General features: G+C 42.4%; 1 protein-coding gene across 2 annotated transcripts in view; it reads right to left on the bottom strand.

The window, feature by feature from the left end:
* NLN (neurolysin) overlaps positions 1-21873 on the bottom strand; it is a 290543-nt gene that overhangs the window by 97666 nt on the left and 171004 nt on the right. For both annotated transcript variants that reach the window (XM_078675166.1, XM_078675165.1), the window contains exon 8: positions 1639-2005. In XM_078675166.1, the coding sequence (XP_078531292.1) occupies positions 1639-2005 (367 nt within the window). The remainder of the gene's footprint in view (positions 1-1638; positions 2006-21873) is intronic.

The raw sequence follows: 21873 nt of genomic DNA, 5'->3' as shown, positions 1-21873 counted from the left end.
TACAACCTTCATATCCATAACTGCTTCTCCCATATGTAGAAGAGATCTGAGACTACATGGAAGGAGCACAGATGCTTTTTTCTGAGTTGGGCGAGGTACTAGAGGCACCACTTGATACAGTTGAATGGCCGCTTTACTAAAGGGTATTGGCAGAGGGAAAACACCGGCAACCGACTTATTGGAATGGTAATATTTATTGGAGACATAATCATGTTGTGCCATTATATGCTGATGATGCAGTGGTGTATTTAAAAGAAGATTTGCATACAATGCCATCAATGTTTAACAAATTTGGAGACCTCTCTAGCCGATGCACAAAGTGGAGTAGATCTCTTTGTTTTTTCTGAGGGCAACGTTACACAGGTGGATGGCACTACTTCCTTATTTAGGCTTGAAGCTTGAAACGAGAGACTTGAAAATATCTAGGAATCTGGTTGGCTTAATATGGGTCATGTCCGCCAGGGGGTACTTAGAGCTGTGTCCTTCCCGTCCATTCGACCTCATTCCATGATGAGGAGAATTGGAGATATACAAATTGTGGTCCTTTCAAGATGTCTTTATGTCTTTTAAGCCATTCGTTGTTTGTTGCCCAAAACAGTAAGCTAAACAGATTCATCCTCTTTCATTTGGTGAGGCTGATTACACAAATTGAAGTGGGAAGGACCTGCTCACGAAAAATTGCTATTAGCTGGTTTCCATGGTGTTATAGATATGAGGTACAGTTTTATGACGCCAGCGAAAACTAGTACAGATGTTCCGTATCTTGTGTCCCACAAGTCTCGGATATAGGGATAGAGGATTCAAAAAATTGCAACAGTGGACGCCACTATCTTCAGAGACCCTGCTCTGGGTCCTTCTCTTATTTGTTAAATTGAAACGGAATATTGAGCTATACAAGTGGATTAAAGATGCTTGTCATACAATGATAAACCTTTATGAGATGCTAACAATCTTGCATTTGATGAAGATCTGAAGTGTTGCCAGGTAAAATCTTACTGTTAAGAGGCAGACCAGCATTTCCCGCCTCACCTCGATGAGGTACCAGGGAGACCGCTGAAATGAAATCATCACTATAGGGGTAACAATCATAAGTCATTAACACAAGGGGAAGTCCGGTGCCTGCACTTGATTGGGCTATCTGTTCGCATCACCCAGTGCCTCTTCTAAAGATTCAATCTATTAGGAAGGTGGATGCAGAGAATCCTTTCCAAGATCAGGACAGGGATCAGAATACATGAAAGCACCTAAATGGGTACAGGCAATGACGGCTTCACGCCTACACAGTTTAAATGTATGCATAGAACCTAATACATACCGGCAAATATTCACATTATACATCTCACATGCTCTGATAGATGTCCAAGATTACATTTTAGAGGGATTTACTTTATTCATGTGATCTAAGCCTGCCCTGTGGCATACTAGACATGGGTGGTCTCTGAGAGATTCGTGGGCACCTTGACAGAATATTTCCTGACACAAAACATTGTGGGTTACTGAGCACAAGCCACTATTATTGACACCAACATAATTCATTCTAAGCTTTACCTGCTATCCACAATATTCCTTCTTGTCAGACAAATGTTCTCATTGCTGTTAATATTTACCAATTCAAAGTGATTGAAGTCTGAGAATTACCTTGGATACAAGTCCAAATAAAACTGGCCCAAGATTTCGCCAGTGTCCTGGTCTTTCACAGTGTAAAGTTCTACACTCTTCTCCCAGGCATGAAAGTCCTCAACAGGTTCGAAGGCCAGTCCTAGCAGCTCCTGATAAATGTTAAATAAGCCATGCTTAACTGCTTCGATAGGGAAATAGTCCCGCAGCTTCTCTTGATCAACAAAATACTTGATCTCTTCTATCTGTGTGAGATAATAGAGCAGATCCCACGCATTGATTTTTCTGTCGCATTCAAAGCCTCTTTCTTTGCACTCCTTTTCCTTCAGCTCTAAAATTAGATTTTTATCTTGCTCCCCCAAAAGCCTTAATTTTTTATTCAAACCATCTGGAGAGGAAAGAAAACAAGCGTTCAGTTGTGTTCTGAATGTTAACACTTAGTTGGCAGCACAATTACATTATATTACATTATACTGCATTACACTTAATGTGGGTGATATTTTTTTCAAAAAAGCAAATTTGAATTCCATTAACATGTGGTGGATTTTAAATCTGGCACAAAAAAGGGTTTTACTGTCCAGGATTACATGGTCACTACTGTGATGGTGAATCCGTCTTTTCCGAAATGCATATGGATAAGTTACTTACCTGTCATCCTAGTTTAGGTGGAAAGCAGCTCCTGTTAGAGCACTCTCAACACCAGCGACACTCTCGATCTGCTCAATTCAAATGTCTGTTTTTCTATCAAAGTCTTTAAGCATAGGATTAGCACAGTGCTATTCATGCCTAGATAGAACAGGACAAAGTCTTTTGCCATTTCTACAGCAAAGTCTTTAAGCATAGGACTAGCACAGTGCTGTCCTTGCCGAGCTGTAAAATGACAAAAGCCATTTATCAATCCAGGCACAGTATTACAGCTTTGAATTGGTAAAATACCAACTCAAGCCAACCTGAAATGCGTAAAAGCAACCCCTGACACAGTGTTTCTTTCTAATTAGAGCTCTTCAGAGAGGTATAGCTTTGTCCAGACACAAGGGAGCACCCAGTATAAGTCAAAACAAAACCGTTTCAGGCATAGAGTGACGCATAAATTATGCAAAAAAGAAGGAAAGAACTCTGGGTAGTTCTCCAGTTTAGGTGGAAAGCAGCTCCTGTTAGAGCACTCTCACAGTGCTACCTTGTGTCTGGACAAAGCTATACCTCTCTGAAGAGCTCTATTTAGAGCGAAACACTGTGTCAGGGGTTGCTTTTACTCATTTCAGGTTGGCTTGAGTTGGTATTTTACCAATTCAAAGCTGTAATACTGTGCCTGGAGTGATAAATGGCTTTTGTACTTTTACAGCTCGGCAAGGACCGCACTGTGCTAGTCCTATGCTTAAAGACTTTGCTGTAGAAATGGCAAAAGACTTTGCTGTAGAAATGGCAAAAGACTTTGTCCTTTTCTATCTCGGCATGAATAGCACTGTGCTAATCCTTTGCTTAAAGACTTTGATAGAAAAACAGACATTTGAGGTGAGCAGATTGTTGTATTCTCTTATTTTGTTCTAGTGTGCATTTCACTTTAATTGGAACATTCCAACTTTACTGATGTCATGATGTAACTTGGTGCTCTCGTGTTTCTAGTCTGTCAGTTGCTTCTTAGCCTTTGATGGGAACACCAGTTTTACTCTGTTACTTAAAATAAATAACCTCAACAATTTCAATGGTATTCTTGACTATGTAACTTCGAGTACATCAGATGGCGACGATGGGTTTATGAAGCAAGTGAGGTACAGAGTGAGTTTAGCAAAAGAAAACTCGACTGGTGGAAAAGAACCAAAGAAAGTGCAGAAACAAGGAAAGTGCGTGTACAAGGAAAGTGCTGAAACTTAAATATAAAGGAGATGTTCAAGTGTTCAAGAAAAGAAAAGCAGACAGCAAGTATTTCGGAGCCGTGAGCTGTTCAAGTCTTCAAGAAAAGAAAAGCTGACAAGAAGTATAGCGGAGCGGTGAGCAAGCTTTTTGACTTTAATTAACTTTTGTGAAGGATAAATGAAGAGCGCTTCATTTGATTTACAAATCGGAAGTTGGTGGCTACCGTCTGTTTAATGAGTACAATTAACGTGCTTGTTTAACGGAACGATTAGCTCAACGAGAGACATCGAAGCTTAGCATCATTTGAATGTACTCACAAACTCCACTCCATGAGCGAGCGTCTGGTGAGTGTAGCGTGCATCCACTGTTGATGACCTCGGAGAGCTAGGTGACGTTTCAAGAGACGTGACACGCATGCACGCGAAAGGAGACACATACGTGCAGCGTAAAGAAACGTAGCGGCCATATTGGATGCAAGAGCTGTTTCCTAGTAACATCCGGACGAGCTGGTGTAAAGTGGTGGGCACATTTGATGAACGCTAAATTACAACGGATTGAGTTAGAAGCGATATGTGGAGTTAGTAAAAGCTGTTTTATGTAAGGGGAAAGCATATTGAGAAATTTTTTTTGGGTGGAGGTGAAAGAACTTCACCGCAAACACGCTTAATTGCGAAGTAAGAAGGAAGAAGTGCATTGGGAGTGTGTAATATAAAGCTGAAAGATAATGGAGAACCCAAGTGTCATTGCACCTCCCATGTTTCTACAATTAAGCGGAGAACCACCTATAGAGTGGGATGAATGGATTGACATCTTTAAAAATTACATAGAGGCTTTGGATGGTAAAGACTTTAGTGCTTCAAGGAAAAAAGCTTTGCTACTAAGTGTTCTTGGAAAGGAAGGACAGCATGCTTTTAAGTACTTGCCTGTGGGTTTGAACCAGGATGGTAGAGCGATCACTAATGTGTACACAGAGGCAAAAGCAAGGATGAAGAAACAATATTCGAAGGAGGTGAATATCGTCATGGCGAGACATACGTTTTACACACAGCCGCAGAGGGCTGAGGAGTCGGTGGACCAATTTGTGACTAGATTACGGGAACTTTCTTTGAAGTGCAATTTTGAAGAAATGAGGGGCGAGATGATTAGAGATCAAATGATCGTCCAATGTAAGAACAAAAAAATGCAAGAAAAATTATGGGTAGCAAAGAACCTCACACTTCAAGCTGCTATAGACATAGCTAAAGTTGTCGAGGAATCTACTGCGTGTATGAAAGAGATGGAGAAAAATGAGAGTGTGAGAGAGAGTGGAAGCGGAACAGGGGTGTCCTGTGTGGCGCAAAATGAAGTTGCGGTAATGAATAAAAAGAGTTATGAAGCCAATGACAAAACGGAAAAGAGATATGGTGGAGGATACAACAGCGTGGAGAAGGGGAGATATCAAGGGAGGATGTGCAGCATGTGTGGCAGTACATATCACAATGCAGACTAGAAGCGCTGCTTTGCTTTTGACAAAGAATGTAGGAAGTGTGATAAGAAGGGGCACTTCTCGAGGATGTGTAAGATGACAAATAGTGACAAGGAGGCGATTGTTGAGGTGAAGCGTGAGATTGGTGAGGTGGAGAATGTTGAAGGTGCGGATAAAATATTATGTTTAGGTGAAGTGAATACACAACAGATGGAACCTGGAAGGAAAAATAGACCTAAAGCTAGCTTCAACATAAATAAAAGAGTTGTGGAGCTGATGGTTGACCCAGGTTCGTTTTGGACAATAATCCCGGAATGCTTATACAAAGAGAATTGGAAGGGAACAGTTTTGTTGCCTAAGGATATCAACCCTTGTGGATATCAAGGAGAGTGTATCGATTTGTTAGGGTACATGATGGCTGAAATTGGGTTTCAGGGACGTTCTATTAAGGGGAAGGTGTATGTTGCGAGTTCGGGACCAGCGATATTAGGATGGGGTCACCAGTACGACCTTCATATTGTCATTGATCCAAGAGCAAGACAACAGGTGATGGTTGTGGATGAGATGACTGCTGGAATGATTGTTGAAAGTATGCCAGACTTATTTGCAGAACGCATTGGTGAACTGAAAGGGTACGTACACAAAATTGTGTTAAGAGAAGATGCTGTTCCGATGCAGAATAAAGTGAGGAAAGTACCATTTATTGCGAGACAAGAAGTGAAGAAGATGCTGGATGACATGCTTGAGCAGGGTGTGATTGAACAAATAGAGACTTCACGTTGGGTTTCGCCAGTGGTGATCACGACCAAATCGGATGGCAAATTTAAGTTCTGTGTGGACCTTCGCACACTGAACCAGAATATTGTGGTGGATAATTATCCACTGCCGAATATCAATGAATTAATTTTGTCGTTGAAGGGTGGTAGATTTTTTTCGAAACTGGATTTACGAAGTGCTTACCATCAGATTAGGTTGCACAAACATTCTAAGGCGTTGACTGCGTTCATTACCACTGAGGGAGTTTATCAGTTTACCCGGATGCCCTTTGGACTCGCATCGGCGGCAGGAGTTTTTCAAAGGATGACGGGGTCGGTTTTGAAAGTAATAAGTAATGTGGTTAACTTTCAGGATGATGTTTTGCTGTTTGGATGGACAGTTGAGCAACATAACCAAATTTTGAAGGAGGTTTTGAATAAGATGGCGCAAGCGGGGTTAACATTAAAGAAAGAGAAGTGCAAATTTGCTGTGGAAGAAGTAGAATATTTGGGTTACACTCTTTCTTCTAGGGGTGTGAGGCCGAAGAGGGATCTTTTGGAGTCGATAAGAAAGGCACCGGCACCTTGTGACAAGGATCAATTGAGATCGTTCCTTGGACTCATAGAATACTATGCTAAGTTTGTGGAGAACTTTGCAGCAAAGACAGAGAAGATTAAGATGTTACTAAGGAAGGGTTGTAGATTCGTGTGGGATAATGAGCAGGAATAGTGTTTCGTTAACATCAAGAAGGCGATATGTGAGGCAAAAATCTTAACCCCATTTGATACCAAGCTTAAGTCTGTGTTGACGGTCGATGCCAGTGCCGTTGGTATTGGTGCGGTGTTAGCGCAGGTACATGATTCAGGGTTGAAGAAGGTGGCTTTTGCGTCACGGACACTTACGACTTCAGAAAGGAATTATTCCATTATTGAACGTGAGGCGTTGGCAGCCGCTTGGGGCTACGAGTACTTCAGAATGTACTTGTGGGGATTTGAGTTCAGGATGTTGACAGATCATAAACCGTTGGTGAAAATATTGCCACCAGGTGGTGCTGGAAAAGGGTTGGCTAGGTTGGCCGCTAGACTCCAGGAGTTTTTGTATAGGGTAGAGTATATTCCTGGGTGGAAAAATGGTCAGGCAGATGGGTTATCCAGACTTCCCTTACCTTGGGAGGTGGTGGACAAATCAGGTGTTGAATCAATGCAATCTGAGGGATCTGTGGCAGCGATAGATGAATTGGTGGATATGTGCACTGGTGCTATCAATAAGAGTAGGTGGAACTCATGTATGGCAAGTGATGAGGTATTAAGAGGAGTGAGAGAGTTGATTGTGAAAGGCCCTAGGAGGGAAAGTATTTTGCCTTTGGGTGTACGTCCATATGTGAAGATTTTGGAGGACTTGTCAATTCTTGATGATGAAGGAAATGTCATGATGAAGGATGATAAATCTTAATTCTTGAGGCGGGATGAATTTATCTTGTTTAAGTTGGCACACGAGGGACATCTGGGACAATCCCTTACTAAGAGAAGAATTAGGGAGTTTTTCTGGTGGCCGGGCATGGACCAGCAGGTCTCGGAGTGGGTTGAGAGGTGTACAGAGTGCTTTGAGAGTGAGAAAAGGTTGAGAGTTGGGTGTCAGGGGAACTTGGGAAAAATTGATAATCCAAATTTGCCTTGGCATACTGTGTGCCTGGATTTTATTGGTCCGTTTTATTCTTTGGGTCAAGAAATGAGATTTGGGTTTGTCTTGATTGATGTAACTTCAAAGTGGTTGGTGGTGAAATTTACAAAAGAGATAACGACAAAATCAACGATTAACTTGTTGACTGAGGTTTAGAGAGAGGAGGGTTACCCTGTGAGACTGATAACAGACAAAGGAACCCAATAGGTTTCAGAGGATATGGTGAAATTTCTAGATGTGTGTGGGATTGTTCACACCAGAACTTCTCTGTACAATCCACAAGGAAATGGTATCGTTGAAAGGGCTAACAGAATGGTGAAGGGTGTTATTCAGATGGCGGTGAGTTCTGGTGGGTGTGTAAGAGACATGGTAAATGACTTAGTTTTGGCGTATAGGAAGAATACCATTGACATTTTTGAGGTTATTTATTTTAAGTAACAGAGTAAAACTGGTGTTCCCATCAAAGGCTAAGAAGCAACTGACAGACTAGAAACACGAGAGCACCAAGTTACATCATGACATCAGTAAAGTTGGAATGTTCCAATTAAAGTGAAATGCACACTAGAACATGAAGTTTGAAGTTTGAAATACTTTATTCGATTTTGTTTTTTAAAATCAGAAAAGCGTACAAAAAAAAGACAATCATTAAAAATAAATGTGTACATTCAAGAATAAACATAACTTCAATTTAAAAAAAGACATAACCCCAACCTCGGAGTTCAATAGTGTAACATATTATTCAAGGGCTTTATCCCTATCTGGAGTAAAGATACACGGGTTTGTCCTTTATGATGAGTAGACTCAAGAGTTGCGACAGTTGTACAATGGATCAAATCTGTTGGAAACAGAAAAACTAATACCACTGGGTACCTGGACTTCCCCACCCAACGCATGGTGGCAGGCTATTGTTGGTCCTAACCGGGGGATATTTGGCATACAGGGATAAAAATCAAATAGATCCCAAATATGTATTGGGCCATCCCCTTCTTGGGGCGGACAAGATCTTAAGTAAGGTGCGATGTTCCGGTTCCTGAATCTAACCAGTACCAAGTCCCCTGAAATGTTTTTTGGTAGTGGGCCCAACCAGCCCACCCTTCTCACACTCAGGATTCCGCCGTCTTTATCCGGTGGTAGGGGTCTATTTCTTCCCATCCAGAATATAACTTTGTTCAATAGATCCTGCTGTCTTTCAGCTTTTCCCATCGCAAGTGCTGGTACTCCTGAGAGGACGGACACATATGGCGCTGCTTCTGGCGGGAGGTGTATGTGTGGTACTTTGCGTACTGTCTTGACCTCTGAGGGCCTTGGTATAACAGATTTGAAAGGAGCTTTGGGAATAGTTGAATCTGGGATTTTAGGGGATTGTAGGGTGACTTGCATGCTTTTGTGGATGGCAGTTGGCTTAGCTGTTGGAAAAGTGGTAGATGGCTGGGGTCGGTTCGATGTTGCTGAATTATCAATGGGTTTCAGGATAGCCGTGATTTTATTCTCTAGACCCGAGAGCCTTTCTCCTATAGCGTTGATTTTTTCTGTTAGTGGGGAAATGATGGTTTTAACAAGCTGTTCAATCTGAGTCAATAGAAGGATCTGGGAATAAGATATTGATTCATCCAGTTTGACATCAGTCTCCATGATGATAGGGAGATTATGAACAGACCATGCGTGGCTTACAGATGGTTTATGGAATTTGGATTGAGTCCTTTCGGCATTGTCCTCATCATGCTTTCTTTTGACGGGTAATAGCCATGGAAGTACAGAGGCTTGTGTATTGACTTTGTTCGATAAAAGGGGGGATTCCTGTGTCCTGCCTTTAGTATTTATAGTACCGGTGCCTTTGGCAAGAGAGGGTGCATCCAAACTGACATACTTTGTTTTGCATAGACTGTTTAGTTCATCCCACAGGGACAGGTTATGCTCTCTTGGGGAGTTTAATGGAGGAGATAGTGTACTAGATGGAGAGTAACAAGGACAGTTTATGTCTATCACTTGAACAGTAGGCAAAGAGCTTGTGGTAATCGTTTGGTGCATTTGCGCAGCTGAGCTTGTTCCCCCCGTGCAGGGCATAATCAGAGTGGAGATAGTGATATTACAGAAAAGAGTCAAAATAATGTGTGTACACTATACCTCCTTTAGCAGAAGTTACAAGGGGGGTGGCCCGTCCCGTCCTATTCGGTCCACTGAGGGCCACAGAGGGCCCGCCCTTTGCCCGGGCTTAGCCCGGCGCACACCCGAGCGCGTCCCGCGACGCGGAGGGAGTGTCCTGCTCAAGTAGCACCTCCGGGCGCGCTGTGGCCTGATGCAGGAAGTGGCCGCTAAGCTCCCTGGGAGCTGTAGTCTCCAGCCGCAGGATGGCGTGCAGTGGCGGCGAGACTTACAGCATTAGGGCCCCAGGAGCGCGTCGGCGAGCGTCTTCCCCGCAGGTATGTCCGCCCCTCACTGGCCGGTTACTTCTCCCCCTCGCTCCACCGAGGGAGCGTCCTGCTCAAGTAGCGCCTCCGGGCGCGCTGTGGCCGGATGCAGGAAGTGGCCGCTAAGCTCCCTGGGAGCTGTAGTCTCCAGCCGCAGGATGGCGTGCAGTGGCGGCGAGACTTACAGCATTAGGGCCCCAGGAGCGCGTCGGCGAGCGTCTTCCCCGCAGGTATGTCCGCCCCTCACTGGCCGGTTACTTCTCCCCCTCGCTCCACCGAGGGAGCGTCCTGCTCAAGTAGCGCCTCCGGGCGCGCTGTGGCCGGATGCAGGAAGTGGCCGCTAAGCTCCCTGGGAGCTGTAGTCTCCAGCCGCAGGATGGCGTGCAGTGGCGGCGAGATTTACAGCATTAGGGCCCCAGGAGCGTGTCGGCGAGCGTCTTCCCCGCAGGTATGTCCGCCCCTCACTGGCCGGTTACTTCTTCCCCTCGCTCCACCGAGGGAGCGTCCTGCCCAACAGTCTTCTTTCCCATGCAAGTAAAGTGAACTGCTACAATCGTAATGCAAATTAATAAAGAAGAAAAAGTGCCAGGGCTCGAGTTTTCACCACCAGAGCTTATTTATTCAGCTGGTGTATACCTTCCTTTCATTATTTCCAGAAGGTGCGCATTTGTCATTATTTCGACATTTCAAAACATATTTAAATTTTTAAACAAAGGGTGAGACATTCCTTTAGGTATAGAGACAACATTTCATACATTGAAAATGCTTGCAATATATTCAAACATGGAACAAATCAAAAAGAATTCATGAATGGTTACACTTTCGCTATTTCATGCAAAACAAACAATAAATCATGTACACCTCAGCTTATTCGAGTATTTTTAAATACATTGCCCTATGGTATTATGCGCCACTTAGAGCAGCCAAATAGCCGACGCGTTTCCAAACCCTTCTTTAAGTTAATGGGGTTCTTCCTCAGGGCTGGGCTGTATACCTGTGGTGTAAAATTAAGGGACATTTAGTATCTCCTATCTCCCAAATGTCTTAAATTATTTAATTATCCGGAAAAAAACCTTTGTTGGATTTTTACCTTGTCTCACGGTATTGTGGACTGCTGTTCTCAAATGGGGGGCATCGGGTAAACTTGATATTTCACCATTACCTAAACAAGGTTAAAGGTTGGTGATTCGTGTGAGTATGGAAAATTCTGGCAACGTGTTTGGTGTCACAGTTTAAAGACGCGCTGGCACCTACTTGTTTTCTCTTAGCAGTGCCTGGGCCCTCCGCCGCGTCTCATACAAGTAAGCAAGATCATAACGCGAACATGCGCAAAGGTCGGGTACTGGTTCCGATTTGGGATTAATTTCGAAATTTTGCATCACACAGAAAGAGTATTGGTGGAACATGCGATCAACTGCTCCTAAAGGTTATTTCGAGTTAGCGACCGAGCAGAAGAAGAGAAAACAAGTAGGTGCCAGCGCGTCTTTAAACTGTGACACCAAACACGTTGCCAGAATTTTCCATACTCACACGAATCACCAACCTTTAACCTTTGGGAGATAGGAGATACTAAATGTCCCTTAATTTTACACCACAGGTATACAGCCCAGCCCTGAGGATGAACCCCATTAACTTAAAGAAGGGTTTGGAAACGCGTCGGCTATTTGGCTGCTCTAAGTGGCGCATAATACCATAGGGCAATGTATTTAAAAATACTCGAATAAGCTGAGGTGTACATGATTTATTGTTTGTTTTGCATGAAATAGCGAAAGTGTAACCATTCATGAATTCTTTTTGATTTGTTCCATGTTTGAATATATTGCAAGCATTTTCAATGTATGAAATGTTGTCTCTATACCTAAAGGAATGTCTCACCCTTTGTTTAAAAATGTAAATATGTTTTGAAATGTCGAAATAATGACAAATGCGCACCTTCTGGAAATAATGAAAGGAAGGTATACACCAGCTGAATAAATAAGCTCTGGTGGTGAAAACTCGAGCCCTGGCACTTTTTCTTCTTTGAAGTTTATAACCTATCACACCAATAAAGATTTATACATAAAGACTTGTCATTCAATATTTTCAAATTTCACAAAATTACACGACGTGAAGAAGAAGATTGGTTCTTTTAATTTCAAAGACTTTCCCTCAGTCCAGCCAACACGTGTTTCGTCGATAGGGCAGAAACCCTCGACTTCATCAGGGCTGGGAAAAGATACAATACAAAGATATATTGGAGTTGCGAGATCCATTATCTCGTGATTTGCAAGTCTACATTAAGTCAATGAATTTTTACATGCAAATAAGTGGGAGAAAACATTTCTCGTGCACATCATTGTGCGGTATGGATCCGTGCATTTGAGGAGAAAAAGGAGGAGGGATTAAAAATCATCTCCCATACCGATACAAGTAATAACCTTTCCAGGTAAAGGAAAAGAAATCATACCCCACAGTTCGTGCTGATTATTCTTATGTATATCGTGCTATAGTGAGTATAGTAAATGGACTTGTGCTCACCCCAGTAGTTGGCAATCTTTATAGTGTTGAATTTTGTGAATTAGTAGTGCCGGGTCTAAAATTCAATCAGGAAAGTATATTAGAAAAGTGCTCCGTTAGCTTCATAAGAATGCTGAGTACTTCATACTCAGGCTTACCTGATATCAAATTGCTAGTGGACCTGTGTTCCTAAAACGACCAGGTTGAGATGGATATTAGATTCCCTGCAAGGTACATATACACCTCCACCATCTAGACAATGTTATATTATAATGGTGTGCCCAAGGCATAGGACGTACCTTCTAGCTGGTTATATTTCCGGCCCAGCTTATGGCATGGGCAAAGATTCTTCCTCTCTGTCAGGTCTTTAGTCAGTAACAAGCGTGTCCGCTGAAAATCACAAATGAATGCATATTGTCCCGTTCTAGTATAAAAAGCGACAATATTAGGAGGTAAGAGACGAACATCCAACGGGTCTCAGGAACCTTTCGAAATGGCAAATAGCATTAGATTACTTCGAACTTTCTCGCACTAACACGAGCCATTGGCATTTATTTTGGCAGCGGGCGCAAACCTGACTCCGTCAATATTACTGGAGGAAGGACCTTTAAGATTTTTAACTTATGCCGGGATTTAACTAATAGATTGCCGGAGTACGGGGAACTGCAAGAATTACCGATTTGAAGGTAAGCTCTTACCAGAGATTGGTGGGATTAAATATCCAATTACGGTCGCTTTTTATACTAGAACGGGACAATATGCATTCATTTGTGATTTTCAGCGGACACGCTTGTTACTGACTAAAGACCTGACAGAGAGGAAGAATCTTTGCCCATGCCATAAGCTGGGCCGGAAATATAACCAGCTAGAAGGTACGTCCTATGCCTTGGGCACACCATTATAATATAACATTGTCTAGATGGTGGAGGTGTATATGTACCTTGCAGGGAATCTAATATCCATCTCAACCTGGTCGTTTTAGGAACACAGGTCCACTAGCAATTTGATATCAGGTAAGCCTGAGTATGAAGTACTCAGCATTCTTATGAAGCTAACGGAGCACTTTTCTAATATACTTTCCTGATTGAATTTTAGACCCGGCACTACTAATTCACAAAATTCAACACTATAAAGATTGCCAACTACTGGGGTGAGCACAAGTCCATTTACTATACTCACTATAGCACGATATACATAAGAATAATCAGCACGAACTGTGGGGTATGATTTCTTTTCCTTTACCTGGAAAGGTTATTACTTGTATCGGTATGGGAGATGATTTTTAATCCCTCCTCCTTTTTCTCCTCAAATGCACGGATCCATACCGCACAATGATGTGCATGAGAAATGTTTTCTCCCACTTATTTGCATGTAAAAATTCATTGACTTAATGTAGACTTGCAAATCACGAGATAATGGATCTCGCAACTCTAATATATCTTTGTATTGTATCTTTTCCCAGCCCTGATGAAGTCGAGGGTTTCTGCCCTATCGACGAAACACGTGTTGGCTGGACTGAGGGAAAGTCTTTGAAATTAAAAGAACCAATCTTCTTCTTCACGTCGTGTAATTTTGTGAAATTTGAAAATATTGAATGACAAGTCTTTATGTATAAATCTTTATTGGTGTGATAGGTTATAAACTTCAATCTGTGGATTACTGGTGGGGATGATGACAACCCATACCTAGGCACCCAATGACATATATAATCAACAGTATATATATAAATATTTGCCCATATTCCGTGAAGCGCCAATTCCGCCAAGACTAGTCATCCTCTAAAAACTTACATAGCCTGTTACATTGGTGGGGCAGCTACGGAGGCACGAATAATCACTTGTATCGGATACTATGGATAGAGGTAAAGAGGCAGCGGAACTATTTGACAGCTTAGCGAGAGGTGAAACAGTAACCACCTCTCTGGCAAGTGGCAACACTAACAAGACAAATGAAGGATTGAGGGAGAAATTTGTTAGATTAGAAAAACTGAAGATAGCAGAAAATTCAAAATGGTGGGATGGAGCGACTCTAGAGCAATATGTACGTCTTAAAAGAATCCCTAGGGGACTCCGCTCACAAATATTACCCACTTATGACGATCTTGAGGAGGATCTCCTGTTAGCCTGGGAAAAGGAGTTGATCTCCAATTCCAATAATTTGATGAACATTCTAATTGAGAATGCCTCTCGCAAAGTTAAGAAACTGCAGGGTGAAATTGCATCATTGGAATTGGAAATTAAAGAACTTAACCTCCCTGAAGCCACAGAAAAAAACTACGAAATTCTTAAGAAGGTACTAGAGAAACACCAGACAGATATCAAACAGCGCAAAGCACGCAAGATAAAGAGGGATGAGACCGACTACAAGCAAGGTAGAGTGTTTACCTACGCTAGGAAATATGATCATTTGATAGATAAAGGAACTAAGGGAACGACGGAACAAGCTCAAAACCTAACCCCAGCGAGCTCTGTTTCAACATCTATGGAGACCCTTCCTAGTGAAAATGAAGGAATCTCATCTGATGACGCTGCACAATGTAGTGCTTTTTTAAGGGAGGTGAAACTAAAAAAACGGGGGGACAGGGACCTATCAAGACAAAAGGTAAATACACCAAAAAGACAAGGAGGGGAAAAAGAGGAGGATCCAAATGCAGGAAGGCAGGGAATGAGATTGAGGTCCTGGAGGAAGTAACAGATAACATGAATGAATGTACCGGTGTCCAAGTGGTGAATCTCAGTGACAAAATACTATCTCCTGATATGATTTCTGTACTTGAACGTGGCATGAGTTTTTGTCCAAAGGAACAGGGCGACATCCATAAATCTATGGTTGATCTATTCAAATTTACTCGTAAATTAAAATTGAAAAAACATTTTGAATGTATGCAAACTGTGAATAAAAGCATAGAAATACAAGCCTCGGATGTGACTCATGTAATACCTACAATTCAAGATATCAGAGATAGTGAGATATTACTGTCTATAGTAGATGATGACAGGGACCATATGTCTATAGATGAACTGTTACTTGATCATGATATAGAACCTGATAATACCATCTCTAGTGGTCTACATAACAAGTCTCGATGGACTCCCACATTACCTAGTGGTAATAGTGTGGACATGTTTCACAAACTAGTCACTGAAGATCTATACACCCACTTGAATCATAACAGGAAACATAAGAGGTTGTCTGATAACTTAAATACGAATGAACGCAAGGCACTGGTGGAATTATGCAAACTATCAAATGTGACCATCAGGGAGGCAGATAAAGGGGGGAATATCGTGGTAATGAACACGACCAATTACAATGCTGAGATTTTGACACAACTGAGAGATGACACATGCTATGAAAGACTAAGTGGTAATTCGATGGAACAACTGAAGGCTAACATTAATACCCACTTGGAAAAATGGTGGCTTGAGGGTCTGATTAGCAGGGAAGAACTAACATATTTGAAAATAGACAAACCCAGATTCCCCTGTATCTACACTCTACCCAAGATACATAAGAACGCACAACATCCACCAGGTAGGCCTATCATCTCTAGTATAGGGGGCCCCACTGAGAAACTTTCGCAATATGTTGATAACTTTTTACAGCCACTGGTACGCAATTTACCAGCATATATCAGGGACACTAAACACATCCTTAGTATTTTGTCGGATGTGGCATGGGAGGAAGGCATGATTATGGCTAGCCTTGATGTCACCTCCTTATATACCAATATAAGAACGGAATTGGGTCTTGGGGCAGCTAGGAAATTTCTGGAGAAAAGACCAGCATCCCAATGGGCACACACGGAGATGCTATTAGATATGATGAATCTAATACTACAAAACAATGTCTTTCTATTTGAAACAACGTGGTATCGTCAGAAACAGGGAGTAGCCATGGGCTCCAGATTCTCCCCTTCGTATGCGAACCTTTTCATGGGCAGGTTCGAGGAGGAGTGGATCTGGGGCCCACATGGCCCAAAGTGGAGTGATTATATCATCTACTGGGGTCGCTATATAGACGACTGTCTGTTAATTTGGGCAGGAGACATGAATAGTCTCATGGAATTTTGTGAACATTTAAACTCGAATTTGATGGGTATTCAGTTAACTCACTCCATAAGTACAACCCAAATAGAATTTCTAGACTTATCACTTTTTATTGAAAACAACAAAATACAGAGTAGACTCTTCAGAAAACCCACTTCTTGTAACTCCATATTACATGCTGGGAGCTCACACCCTAGACATCAAATTCAATCCATTCCCTTTGGAGAATTTACCCGAGCAAGAAGAAATTGTAGTAAAGATGATGACTTTCTAAAATGCAAAGACAACATGAAGAGTAGATTTATATCTAGGGGGTACAACAGAGATATGATTGCTAAGGCGGAACAGAGAATAGACAAAGTCCCAAGAGAAATGACCCTTCGGGACACTCAGAAAGAGAACAAAGGGAACAATAAGATCAGACTGATCACTAACTATGATAATGCAGCAACTGTATTGAGAAACAGTATGCACAAACATTGGTGGATATTAAACAATGATAAAGTTCTGAACAAATATATCACCAAAAATCCTCTCATAACATATAGAAAGGGTAGAAGTATAAAATCCTGGATAAGTCCAACTTACCCAGTGAGATCCGGAATAGTTCCTGACTGGCTGACACAAAAAAGCATTGGCTTCCACAAATGTGGAATTTGCAAAATTTGTCCCATGGCTATGAATAAAACCAAAACGTTTCGCAACTACATGGGAAAAGAATTTGTAATTAAACAATTACTCAATTGCAATAGCTGCTTTGTAGTCTATATGATTAAATGCATTTGTGGCAGTTTCTATATAGGTAGCACTAAAAGAATGCTAAAAGAGAGGATGTTTGAACATATAAGAGCCATCAAACACCAAGACACTAGATATAACACCGCGACACACGTGAACCAGTGTCCTAAACAAGGCAAACAGAAAACAATTAGCTTCTGTGCAATAGATCAGGTAAAAAATGATCCAAGAGGAGGCAATAGAGAATTGGCCTTGAGGCGCAGAGAAGCGTCATGGATACTGACCATGCGTGCGGTGGAGTATGGGATGAACTCAGACCAGGAACTTCATTACTATCTGGGGGACTAAGTATAACATTAGACCGATATACTAATAAAAGAGATGTTTGTTATTTATAACTGAACTGCATATAATGATGGTCAAGCACAACTGAACCGCATATAATGATTTGACCACCATACATCTGTCTGTACCCTGTAACCGCGACTTTGTATTAATGTATTATGTGTACCTTAACTAATAACTGTAACTATATGTATGACAATTAACAATGTATTCATAATAACAGATATATTTGGCCCCACAGTTCTCACTTGACACCATAAATCACTGAGTAGTCAATGCAATTACAGGCTATATTTAGCTACTGTATTACACGTTATTATAAGTAGATCTAAGAGCACCAAAGTACTGAAATGGCAAGGATATAGTGTTCTCGGTTAATACTTATATACCATTCAAAGATGGCCGAATGCGTTTAGGTGTATCACCACCACGTCTGTTTCTTGAACCGGACGGGCAAGCCGTGTTATATATACTAGCTTCCGGGTTAGATTTGCCGACTTTCAAAATACGGAAGACCGGTAGAGACACAAGTGGGACTTTTTGCCGCCCCAGGACTCCTCAATATTAGGAGGTAAGCGACGAGCATCCAACGGGTCTCAGGAACCTTTCGAAATGGCAAATAGCATTAGATTACTTCGAACTTTCTCGCACTAACACGAGCCATTGGCTTTTATTTTGGCAGCGGGCGCAAACCTGACTCCGTCAATATTACTGGAGGAAGGACCTTTAAGATTTTTAACTTATGCCGGGATTTAACTAATAGATTGCCGGAGTACGGGGAACTGCAAGAATTACCGATTTGAAGGTAAGCTCTTACCAGAGATTGGTGGGATTAAATATCCAATTACGGTCGCTTTTTATACTAGAACGGGACAATATGCATTCATTTGTGATTTTCAGCGGACACGCTTGTTACTGACTAAAGACCTGACAGAGAGGAAGAATCTTTGCCCATGCCATAAGCTGGGCCGGAAATATAACCAGCTAGAAGGTACGTCCTATGCCTTGGGCACGCCATTATAATATAACATTGTCTAGATGGTGGAGGTGTATATGTACCTTGCAGGGAATCTAATATCCATCTCAACCTGGTCGTTTTAGGAACACAGGTCCACTAGCAATTTGATATCAGGTAAGCCTGAATATGAAGTACACAGCATTCTTATGAAGCTAACGGAGCACTTTTCTAATATACTTTCCTGATTGAATTTTAGACCCGGCACTACTAATTCACAAAATTCAACACTATAAAGATTGCCAACTACTGGGGTGAGCACAAGTCCATTTACAATACTCACTATAGCACGATATACATAAGAATAATCAGCACAAACTGTGGGGTATGATTTCTTTTCCTTTACCTGGAAAGGTTATTACTTGTATCGGTATGGGAGATGATTTTTAATCCCTCCTCCTTTTTCTCCTCAAATGCACGGATCCATACCGCACAATGATGTGCATGAGAAATGTTTTCTCCCACTTATTTGCATGTAAAAATTCATTGACTTAATGTAGACTTGCAAATCACGAGATAATGGATCTCGCAACTCCAATATATCTTTGTATTGTATCTTTTCCCAGCCCTGATGAAGTCGAGGGTTTCTGCCCTATCGACGAAACACGTGTTGGCTGGACTGAGGGAAAGTCTTTGAAATTAAAAGAACCAATCTTCTTCTTCACGTCGTGTAATTTTGTGAAATTTGAAAATATTGAATGACAAGTCTTTATGTATAAATCTTTATTGGTGTGATAGGTTATAAACTTCAATCTGTGGATTACTGGTGGGGATGATGACAACCCATACCTAGGCACCCAATGACATATATAATCAACAGTATATATATAAATATTTGCCCATATTCCGTGAAGCGCCAATTCCGCCAAGACTAGTCATCCTCTAAAAACTTACTTTTTCTTCTTTATTAACGTACGTTGTCCAGCCAGGACCCGTAGGACAAAACCCCCCTATCTATAGATACAATCGTAATGCAGGCTGCTCTTCACTCTTGGTTTCTCCCCCTCTTTAAGGCGCTCATTGCTGACCCATAGCCGTAAAATAAAAATAACGCCAAGTAACAGTAGTCCTGGGACGGCAAAAGATAGAAATAGTCCGAAAAGGAAAATAAATGTGAATAATGACACAGAAGAGAGATGAGAGCAGAGAGAGGTGAAAGAGAAGAGGGGAGAGGCAGAGGGAAAGGGAGAGAGGGGGGCTGCGGCGGGGAAGGGGGGCCGCGGGCAAACCGAAAAGAAAAGAAAAACGGGGACGAAAAAAAGAGGAAAAGCGGCCGAGATCCCCCTTCCTCCTCCGACCTCCGGCCGCTGCGCACTACGTCACACTAGAACATAATAAGAGAATACAACACAGATCTAGAGTGTCGCTGGTGAAGAGAGTGCTCTAACAGGAGCTGCTTTCCACCTAAACTGGAGAACTACCCAGAGTTCTCTCCTTTTTTGCATAATTTATGCGTCACTCTATGCCTGAAAGGGTTTTGTTTTGATATATATATATTCTCCAAAGAATGCCCCTGCATTGAAGACGCACTCCTCCAACCAGTAAGTTAACAAACTTTTTATGGCTCAGGAACAGGATTTCAGCTCCGCTTTTATGTCCATTTACCTAACGCGTTTCAGAGCATTCATGCTCTTTCATCAGAGGCAGATTTAAAAAGCACATCTCTTTAGCACGTACCCACAGTTCCCTGCGCGCTCAATTAATTTGTTTGGCCTCTGGTGTGCCGTTCTTAATAAATTCAATTCCAATTGCGCGCTGGAACTTGTAGTGTCCATTCCATGCCCAATGTTACCTCCAGTGGTTGTGTGCCTTTTAAAATATTTTCTGGACCGATAACAGCCCCCCAGTGGGCCCCAGAGCTGAAAGCTTGCTCCAAAGTTAGAGCACCAGCTGCGCCGTCCATGTCCTGACTGGTTCCGGTCTGGCGAGCCCTTTACCACATTCCAGGGCGGTGCGAACTCCTACGGCTGGGCCAGCCGCATGTAAATATTCTCCAAAGAATGCCCCTGCATTGAAGACGCACTCCTCCAACCAGTAAGTTAACAAACTTTTTATGGCTCAGGAACAGGATTTCAGCTCCGCTTTTATGTCCATTTACCTAACGCGTTTCAGAGCATTCATGCTCTTTCATCAGAGGCAGATTTAAAAAGCACATCTCTTTAGCACGTACCCACAGTTCCCTGCGCGCTTAATTAATTTGTTTGGCCTCTGATGTGCCGTTCTTAATGAATTCAGTTCCAATTGCACGCTGGAACTTGTAGTGTCCATTCAATGCCCAATGTTACCTCCAGTGGTTGTGTGCCTTTTAAAATATTTTCTGGACCGATAACAGCCCCCCAGTGGGCCCCAGAGCTGAAAGCTTGCTCCAAAGTTAGAGCACCAGCTGTGCCGTCCATGTCCTGACTGGTTCCGGTCTGACTGGAGGGCTAGAAAGAATAAATGAACATTAATTGGGCAGTTTAAATTGGTTGACAAACGGACCACACCAAAGTGGAACAATTAAGACTACGACTCCCGGCATGCTGTTCACTGGAGAACACGTGCCTGAAGGGTATTAAATGTGGCAGTCTATTCCTGTTTTGCTTCAACTTGCCCTGCCCCATGATTAAGGTGCAGGAGCACCGAAACGCGTAGGGAGACAGAAATTTACCGGGCTAGAAATGCCGCTTTTGCACAATAAAGGTTCTGTTGAACGGCCTCTCGTGGAGGGCATCTCTGAAGCTTGGGGGCTTTCTTGGAGGATGTTTATACACGGCTGCTCCAGCCGTGGGATGATGCACCGCCGTATACATCGGAAGCAGGTCTGTGTGGCTGTAAACCTTGTTACAGCCTGTTCCAGCACGAGAGATGAACATTTAAAAGCGGCGCTTCTAAACCTGGGGCCCACTGGAGGGCTAGAAAGAATAAATTAACATTAATTGGACAGTTTAAATTGGTTGACAAACGGACCACACCAAAGTGGAACAATTAAGACTACGACTCCCGGCATGCTGTTCACTGGAGAACACGTGCCTGAAGGGTATTAAATGTGGCAGTCTATTCCTGTTTTGCTTCAACTTGCTCCGCCCCATGATTAAGGTGCAGGAGCACCGAAACGCGTAGGGGGACAGAAATATACCAGGCTAGAAATGCCGCTTTTGCACAATAAAGGTTCTGTTGAACGGCCTCTCGTGGAGTGCATCTCTGAAGCTTGGGGGCTTTCTTGGAGGATGTTTGGATGATGCACCGCCGTATACATCGGAAGCAGGTCTGTGTGGCTGTAAACCTTGTTACAGCCTGTTCCAGCACGAGAGATGAACATTTAAAAGCGGCGCTTCTAAACCTGGGGCCCACTGGAGGGCTAGAAAGAATAAATTAACATTAATTGGGCAGTTTAAATTGGTTGACAAACGGACCACACCAAAGTGGAACAATTAAGACTACGACTCCCGGCATGCTGTTCACTGGAGA

Source organism: Lissotriton helveticus, chromosome 2_1 (genome assembly GCF_964261635.1).
Source record: "Lissotriton helveticus chromosome 2_1, aLisHel1.1, whole genome shotgun sequence".
NCBI lineage: Eukaryota > Metazoa > Chordata > Amphibia > Caudata > Salamandridae > Lissotriton > Lissotriton helveticus.
The sequence above is the reverse complement of the archived record's forward strand: the minus strand, read 5'-3'. Positions and strand labels throughout refer to the sequence as shown.